We start from the raw sequence: 9,001 nt of genomic DNA, 5'->3' as shown, positions 1-9,001 counted from the left end.
CTGGTCACGGTTAATGCTGCAGGGCCAGCAGCAAAGAGAATCGGAGCCCGGCTCACACTCACCCATTCCGATGTCTTTGAGGATGAAAATCTACTCATATTGTTTCAGAATCAAGTCAAGGTTAACTTTGTCCAGGAAGCTTTCCCCAGACCACCTCCACCCTCTAAATGCAAATTAACCCACACTCATTGGAATTTTCCATCATCTAAATCATGTTCTGAGAGTCACCTGAAGGCATGCTGTTTCAGAGCTCAGCTGCCACGAGCCTTGTGGCATCTCTTCTGCACTTTCAGAGGGTCACCCTCCTCTCTGGCCCTTTTCTGAGGCAGGGGCCCCCAGGCGGGGCTCAGGTGGAAGAGAGAGGTGATGGAGAAGTCCTGGATTTATGCTCACGACAATGCACTTGACCCCAAACCAACCTCCCGGCCTGAATACACCTTACTCACCTGGGCCCAGAACTGGTCACTCCATGTCCCTCCCTTTCCTTCCCAGTGGGAAGCCAGACCTCAGCTCAAATCTGTCTTCACCGCTGACTTACCCTTTCCAAGTGTGTCTCCTTGTCTGCAAAATAATAGCTTCTCGGGGTGTTTGGGAGGATTAGATAAAATAACGTCTGCAAAGTGGGCCTGCTGCTGGGCACAGCGCGACTCTGTGGGGTGGGCACCCCTCTGTCCTTTCCAGGCTTCCCTTCACTTTGGCGTTGGGGGAGGAGGGACAAACGGAATGTTGTCCGGAGGACATGCTTCTAGATCATCTGCTCTGAAAATCCCATAATTGACATCAAATTCTGGGGGGTTAGGGCCAGAGAGGATTTGGGGAGCTATCAGAGCCACCTCCTCTCTTCACAGATTTGGCACAGGGGACAGAGGAGGGGACTTGTCTAACATCATAAAGCTAGTTAGCGACACAACTGGAACCGGAACCCAGGTGGCCTGACTTTCCTGACAAGTGACAGAAATGGATGCTGTTAAAGGATGATCCATGGAAGGCTTTTGAGCCACTGCTTGTCACAGGGAAATCACGAGGAGGCAGCCTGGCACCTCGCTGAGTGCCCAGTCTCCAGATCCAGGCTGCTTGTGCTCGGCCCTGTCTCTGTCACTTACCAGCTCTGTGACCTTGCTGAGCCTCGGTTTCCTCATCTGAAAAAGAAAGATGATGGCGCTGGTACCCACCTCCTAGGATCATTGTACGGATTTGATGAGATGGTCTACATAAACGGCCCAGGGCCGTGCCTGGCTTGTAGGTGTGGTGCTCATAGGACCCCAGCAAATGTTTGCTATTGCTACCAACATATAAAAATACTGTCAATATCAAGATAATAGAGAAGCATCTAGAAAAACCTAACTTCATCTCTGGAAACAATTTTAAAGATAATCAGTTTCAGCTTCCAGGGACTAAGTATGGCTTTTTATAGCAACATGAGATACCCCAATTACCTCCTTCAGAGCCCTTCTACATCCTAAAGGTAAAATTGTCATTATTTAAAGACATAATTAACATTTATTGTAGCTAGCATGTTAGGTCTTAGATAGGCCAGATGTGCAATACAATGGAGTGTATTTTTAGTGCTGTCATAAACACTTTATAGCATATTGGGGCCCTACATAATGGGTATGCACTGCACTTTAATGCCCACTTTATAGGACTTTTATAGGGAGGCTGGCTAGTGTGGAGGGAAGAGCACTGGCCCAGGAGTCATCCAGCCAGATTAGAATGGAGGCTTTGCCACGTATTAGCTGCGTGACCGCGGGCAAGCTACCTCCTCTCCTCATCAGAAAAACGCAGAGGCTGGCTGAGTGATGTGCAAGGCTCTGTCCAGCCCGGACAGTCTGTGGCTGGAAGCAGAATCTTAACATTCTAAGTGATGATAGAAGTTTAGGGGTGTTGAACTTTTGTACTTATGACATATTGCTGATCACATCTCTGGTTTATTTGATGCTAAGTTCCTAGGAACACAACCCTCAATTATAAAACTACTTCTATTGGAAACTATGATCTGCTTTATAATATTCTGCTCTGAATGTGGCTAAAAGGAATGCATCATGGGGAAAAGCTGGGGCTCCCTGCATATAACACTCCCTTCTCAGGAGGTGGGCAAGTGACCTTCGTGTGGTCCCTGAGACTGTCACTCAGGCTTCTCCACCCTTCCTCACATAATGTCTGTTGGTCCATCCTCTGCGTATCGGAAAGGCAAACTAGCAGTGACATGTGTGGGCTGTGAGTGGTGACTACAGATGACAGTGGAAGTGACGCTGTGGAAGCATACCACAGCTGGAGGAGACCCGAAGACTGAGGAGCTGGCCGGACCACACTGTCACGCAGTTCAGTGATGGATGTCCAGAAAGGGAACTCTGAATCATCAAGAAGTGCATAAAATATGTTTGGGACCTTTTGCTTACGGAGGAAAGGCAGAGCGTGATGTCTTTTAGCAAGATTTCCATCAACATAGTTTTAGAAATACTCAGCTCCTGTTACACACCAAATTCCCTGGTGTGGGCCACTCCATGCCTGAGGGTGATGCTGCGTGAGCGAAGCATCACAACACAAGTATCCCCTCCCGGTGGGAGGGGGCTATGGGAGAACACACACACAAGTCCTAAAATACTAAGTCTGCAGTGGGGTAGTTTTATGGGCTAGGCCACCTTCCAGTTTTTCACGCAGGATCTGGGTAGGATGCAAGTTAGACTTAATTTACCTTAAATTAGCTAGCTTTCACTCATTCTTCCACTCAGAAATATTTTTTATTGAACTCCTAATATGTGCCAGAGCCAGCCCTGGTGGTCTCGTGGTTAAGATTTAGCACTCTCACCGCCGCAGCCCAGGTTCGTGTCCCAGTCAGGGAACCAACTCCCCATCTGTGGGTTGTCATACTGTGGTGGCTGTGTGTGGCTGTGATGCTGAGAGCTGTGCCACTGTGATTTCAAACACCAGCAGAGTCGCCCATGGTGGGCAGGTTTCAGCAGAGCTTCCAGATTAAGACCTGGCCACTCACTTCTGAAAAAATTGGCCATGAAAACCCTGTGAATAGCAGTGGAGCATTGTCTGATATGGCGCCAGAAGGGGAGAAAATGGTGCGAAAAGACCAGGCAGGGTCCCACTCTGCTGTCCACAGGGTCACTAGGAGTTGAATCAACTCAATGGGCACTAACTTAAAAACGTACGTGCCAGGCACCTGTTTTAGCGGCTAAGTCCGGAGTTTCAGAGAGGATCCACTGTACACAGGCATTTTCCCCTGGCATAGCCATGCATGACAGGTGTGCTGCTTGTGGTTTTCTGTCTCAAGTCCGTCCTTGGTGTGCACTTCATGCCCCCACCCCACTCCCTGTAGGTTGGAGGGTGCCTTAGAGTAAATACGTGGTCCCCATAAGATAGAACACTTCCTTAGGACAGGGGCTGTGCTTCTGCCGTCAGCCTGGGAGCCCCCACAGACAGGGCTGGTCTCTGCCATGACCCCGGGGCAGAGGGGGACGGGCATCTGGCTGTCCTGGGCCCAGTGGAGAAAGGCTTCTTTTTCCTAGAGAGAGAGGTCTCCCTCGGCTCCCGAGTGGATCACATACTTTCTCCTGAGCAAGCAGGAACAGGACCGAGGGGCGTCTCCCGCGGCCTCACCTACTGCACGTCGTGGGGAGAGGGAAGGGAGAGAAAGGAAGAGAGTAGGCGGAGGCCAGCCGTCCCACCCCCGGGATTCGCGGCCCTGCCCCCAGGAGCCCTCGCGCCCGCAGCGGCAGGCCCTGCAGCCCGCGCCTGAGCGGAGGGGTGGTGCAGGGCAGGGCGGTATATCCAGTCTGACGGAGGGCAGGCCGCGCCAGTGCAGCAGAGGGACGAGCCAGGGCGGAGGCGCCAGCAGCAGCACCCGGGACTTCGCGCGGACCACTCACTCTATGGCCATAGGGAGCCGCTGACAGCTCCCAGAGCCCACTCCGCGCCGCCCGCCAGCCGCACCGCACCCCACGCCGCCCCACTCGCCCCGGCCCGCCCGCGCTCCTCCGCCACTATGAACCACTCGCCGCTCAAGACCGCCTTGGCCTACGAATGCTTCCAGGACCAGGACAACTCGACACTGGCCCTGCCGTCGGACCAAAAGATGAAGACTGGCACGTCGGGCAGGCAGCGCGTGCAGGAGCAGGTGATGATGACCGTCAAGCGGCAGAAGTCCAAGTCTTCCCAGTCGTCCACCCTGAGCCACTCCAACCGAGGTAAAGGCTCCGTGCGCCCCTCCCTGGCGCGCCTCGGCCGGCGGCGGGCACCGCGGGGCGCGCGTCCCGGGGCTGCAGGGAGGCGAGGGGATGCCGGCCCCAGGCAGGGTGTGCGCGAAGGTCCGACCAGTGGGGCCGCGGCCCCCGACCCGCGCGCCGGCTCCAAGAGCTCAGGGCGCGCCAGTGGGCGCGAAGGCTGGCTCGCCGCGGGGATCCACCTCCAGGAGCGTTCCTCCTGCGCGCCGGGAGACTGAGCTTCTCCCGCGAGCCGTTCTCCTGGCCCAGGGCTTTCTCTCCCTGATCCTGCTCAGGCAACAGCCTCCACATGCTGTCCTGTCCCCGGTCTCCTGGGGGCCGCGACGCAGGGCTCGCCCAGTGGCCACCCACACCCGCCCCATCTTTCCTGGGCTCCGAGTTCCACTGCGCCTTCAGCAGGCAGCTGGCGCCCAGTCCAGGTGGGGCCAGAGCGTGGTTGCCGCCCGGGAGGGAGTCACTGAGACAGGGGTGAGGCTCAGGGCCGTGCTGCAGGACCGGGAGGTCGCGCACGGAGCAGGACAAGCCCTTGGAACTCTACAGCACGTTAGCGGGGAGCCTCACACCTGGAAGAGGCAGATCTGGCTGGAAGGTCACCCCAAGGCAGGTGCGCCCCCTGAGGATAGGGAAGGGACCTGGGGATGCCCTCTCTCCCCAGTGGCTAATGCGGAGATTCGGTTTCCCAGGTTCTCCCTTCTCCGCTTACCTTAAGTGGGAACAAGTGTCTTCAGAGACAGCAGAGAATGAGATTGGCAGCCTTGGGAATCCCACTAGGATCCAGTGCTGAGCCCTTGTGATGGGTACTTGTGCAATGTTGGTGCCAGGCCTCACCACCATCCCCATCCCACAGTTAGGTCCCCGACTAGGGAGGCTAGGAGAAAGGGACAGGACCCCGAAACTTAAGGAGGAAGGTACAATATCCAACAGGGGCATTTGTGGAGAATTTTTAGACCAAATACTTTAATACAAAGGCTTCCCAGTAAGAATTGCACACAAATTAGTGAACCTTCTGTTTATTTATTTAGCTAAATTTAGTAAAATGTTAAGAAAGGCTCTGCAGACGGCAAACCAGTACAGGTCAACCGAGATTTATTGATGATGTCCAGCCCTCATGAAAGTGTGGCGGTAGAAAGGAGGAAGGAGACACAGGAGATGGACCCCTGCCCATTCCCCCACCATGCACACATGCACACTCACACACACACCAGCTCACACTTTCTACCTCTGGCTACTTGTCTGTCTGTCTGTCTCTCTCTCTCTGTCTCTGACTCTCTCTCTGTCTCTCGTCCCTGAGTGGCCCCTGTGGAGAGCTGAGGGAGAGAAAATGGCTGGCTCAGGACTGCCCTGCACCCTGGTCCTGAAGCTCTTTGTGCCTCTGTGTGCCTTTGCCCTGGTCCGGGCTCCTGGTCCCTCTCCTGCCAGGCTTCCACTCAAGGTCACGCAGCCTCCAGGGCATTTGCCTCCTTCCCTCGTATTCTGTGCCTTGGTAGCTGCTTATTGGCATTTTTTGGAAGTTTGAGTTGACAAAGTGTCCCCATTTCTGGCCACAGCCCAGTCACAGCTCAAGCTAGCCCACTGTTGTCTCTGCACAAGACTTACCTGTCCCTTCCCACTCCATCCCAGGCGTGAGCTCTGGGCTCACAGCTCCAGAAAAATCTCAAACCAGCCCCAGGTGCCCCAAACACTACTTCTCCCCCGGACTTGTGGGGACGCCATCGTCATGGGGTGCTCTGTTTCTGGCCCTGCCCTTTGTGCATGACAGCCGTGTGTGAGTGTCCTTCCCTTCCTCTCCATTGTCCACCCCAGGCTCCTCCAGGGGCTTCCACCAGGTGAGGGCTGACTCTGATGGCTAATGCAGACCTCTCCAGAAACGGGGTTTTCCCAGGACTAACCCTGTAGGTGTGGCCCCTCTACCCTCAGCTCAGGCGAGGTTCCCACCCTGCCAGTTTCCCCAGAGGCATCCTAGCTGGGAGAGGTGGTTAGGTCACTGGGAGCTGGTGTTTCTGGTTTGTCTGGCTTTGTTTTCATCAGATTCCGCTCCTCTTTATCAGAACCACCCAAGCACTCCCTCGGCTCCCCGTTTCTCGTGCTGGTTGGTATCCCACGCACCTGCTCTGGTTCCTGGGATGGGTGAGTGGGTAGCTGTGGAAGGGCCATACCCCAGGCCGTTCCCCTCGGCCCCCTGGATGGACTCTAATTCTCCTTCAGTCTCCTCCAAGAGAGAAGAGTCGGATTCTCTGGGGTCTTTGATTCCTGGGCCCTGAATCCTGTCCAGGGCCTTCTAATTAAGATCTCCTGTCCCAAAGAAGGTCAGCCACACTCCACAGGTTGCCTGGCAGAGTAGCTGCTACTCCTCGTACCCCGTGAAGGACAGTCAGGAATCGGCGACCTGCGGTCCTCAGAGACCACCCCACTAGGGTCTTCTTCCATGTTGTCAGCGAGGAGGCGTTGAGTCACCCAAGGGCTGGAGGAAGGAGCCCTGTGGAAGGAGCCTGGCACTGAATGCCCGTCTCACCCGTGTCTTCCCTAAAACTCAGCAGATGAGACGGATGCCTCATCTTGGTCAGGCAGTCCCCAGGGAGGGAGGGGGTCTTGGGGGTCTGGAGACCCCACAGAAGGAGGCTGCTCTGACCCTGCCTTCCCATCTGGATCTGTTCCAGAACTGTCCCCTAAGTATTGCCCCCGTGTTTCCAGAGGGTCCCTGTGTGCATCAGGGTGTCATCTCAGACTGTGTGGGGAGCAGGAGGGAACCCAGGGGGATGGGCTGCTCAGCCAAAGATCTTTGCTGGGGTCGCTCGGCTCCCGAAGGGTGGGAAAGTCCCTGCGGGGCTCATGAGCTGCCCTGTAGGGGGTAAAGGGCTGTCACACCAGGTGTCCAGCCTAAAGGGAAACCCTTCTCCACAGTCAGGCTCTTCATAACTTCACCCGGAGTCCCTTCCCAAAGCTTCCCTCAAATCTCATCTGATCCCATCCTCCCCTGTCCCCGCTGATACACTAAGTTTAATGAGATCAGCGTCCTTCCTCCTATCTCTGCTCAATCCAGGGAAATCCCGTCCCTCCTGGCCTCACTGTGGTCTTCATCTTCAGCCTTGGCCTGAAGTCTTCCTCCTCCCTTCTTCTCAGCAGTACCCTTTCCTATCGAAAGTGACCAAGCCGGTGTTTCTCCCTGGTCAGAGGTACGGGTGGGGGCACACTGGGCTGGGGCAGGTGCTTCTGGTCCCTCACGGGCACACGCGGCTCGAGGCCCTGGGGGCAGCTGGTGCTGGCTGTGCCCGTGCACAGGTGATGTCCCGCCTGAGGCCCCACCTGTGCCGGTCCCTCTGTGTCTGCGGGCTGTCTCAGCAGGAGCCTGTGCCTGCGTGGGGCTCTGCTCTGCTCTCCTTCCCGCCTGCATCCGGGAGCAGACAGCACTTCTGGGTTGTTTTCTTGGGACCAGAGCTGGGAGGGCAATGGTAAAGGTGTTCGTGCTTTACCTTGTCCCAGCAGCGAAACGTACCAATTAAACTGCCGATGAACAGGTTCTTGTTTCTTTACAATGTATCTTGGCTTGAAGCTGAGGTTTTAGCCAGAATTTCCGTTGGCCTGTTACAACACGTGCAAAAATGCCGAGTATTCCAGGCTGTTCCACAGCAAATGCCGTTTCCCTGGATCCCGCTCCTTTGCAAAGCTCATTGGCAGAGATTTTTAAAAAAATGCTCTCCTCACACACCAAACTGTAATTATCAATAAGCCAGTTGTTCTACGTTGAAAAATCTGGGAACTATATCTACAGTGGGGTAGGAGCCCTAGAAGGTGTGTAATATTTGAACAAAATAAAAGAGCATGTTAGCAACCCTCATGTGGAGTTCTTTGTAGGCACACACATATACACACGTGCCCACACCCAGGCACACGTGTCCGCACACAAGCATGCACACACCCCACCTTGCAGCTTGTGCTGTGGCAGGAGTCCAGCCTGGTGTCAGGAGACTCGAGTTCTGTCTGGGTCCAGTGCCTGCTGGCGTGTGATCTGGGCGAGTCGCTGCCTCTCCCTGCGTCTCTGCAAGCGTAAGACGTCGATTAGATCATCTCCCAGGTGCTCGGTGGTGGGAACGCTCTCTGGAAATAGATTGTATAACCCCACCTCTGCGATCCGGGCCCCAAACCTGCAGATCTCACAGTCCCTCAGGACGCATCGCCCCAGTTTCCCTCGTGTAAACATCCTAATCCACCAAAAACATCTTCCGAGCCGCTGTTCTCAAACTCGGTCACGCAGTAGAATCATCTGGGAATTTAAAAAATGCAAATGCCTGGATCCCGCCCCCGGAGGTTCTGACTTAATGTGGGGGACAGCGTGGGCACCAGGGCTTTCCAAGGCTGCCAGCCATTCTAGTCCCCGTCCTTCACTCACACGTGGACCCAGTGTGAGGATCACTGTAGTGTGCACACATCTCTCACACGCACACACACGTGTGTGCACACACGGATGGGCATCTGGTGTAGTCGCTGCTGGTGATGATTTTCTGCTCTGGACCCCACTGGGTGACTGAGTCCTCTCTGGCCCTGTCCACACTAACCCACTGCCCTGGCCCCCCAGGGTGCTCTCACCTTCTGCCCAGTCCTTAGTTTTGATGGTGGCTGCGAACAGATTATCAGAAAGGGCACAGGCTCTGGCAGAGCTGGGCTGGAACACGGCCCGGCAGAGCCCGAGGCAGTCACATGTGCTGAGGGAGAAGAGGAGGCGGCCCGAGCAGCCCAGTTTGTTTCGGCATTTCTGTTCTGTGTACGTGCCC

General features: G+C 55.3%; 1 protein-coding gene across 1 annotated transcript in view; it reads left to right on the top strand.

Moving 5' to 3' along the window:
* The first annotated feature begins 3,758 nt into the window (after positions 1-3,758).
* The window catches only part of PKP1 (plakophilin 1), a 45,141-nt gene continuing 39,898 nt past the window's right edge, over positions 3,759-9,001 (top strand). The window contains exon 1 of the mRNA XM_004438967.3: positions 3,759-4,196. Coding sequence (XP_004439024.1) covers positions 3,995-4,196 — 202 coding nt within the window. The 5' untranslated portion in view covers positions 3,759-3,994. The remainder of the gene's footprint in view (positions 4,197-9,001) is intronic.

Source organism: Ceratotherium simum, chromosome 36 (genome assembly GCF_057802395.1).
Source record: "Ceratotherium simum simum isolate JZ-2026a chromosome 36, ASM5780239v1, whole genome shotgun sequence".
Classification (NCBI taxonomy): domain Eukaryota; kingdom Metazoa; phylum Chordata; class Mammalia; order Perissodactyla; family Rhinocerotidae; genus Ceratotherium; species Ceratotherium simum.
The sequence above is the reverse complement of the archived record's forward strand: the minus strand, read 5'-3'. Positions and strand labels throughout refer to the sequence as shown.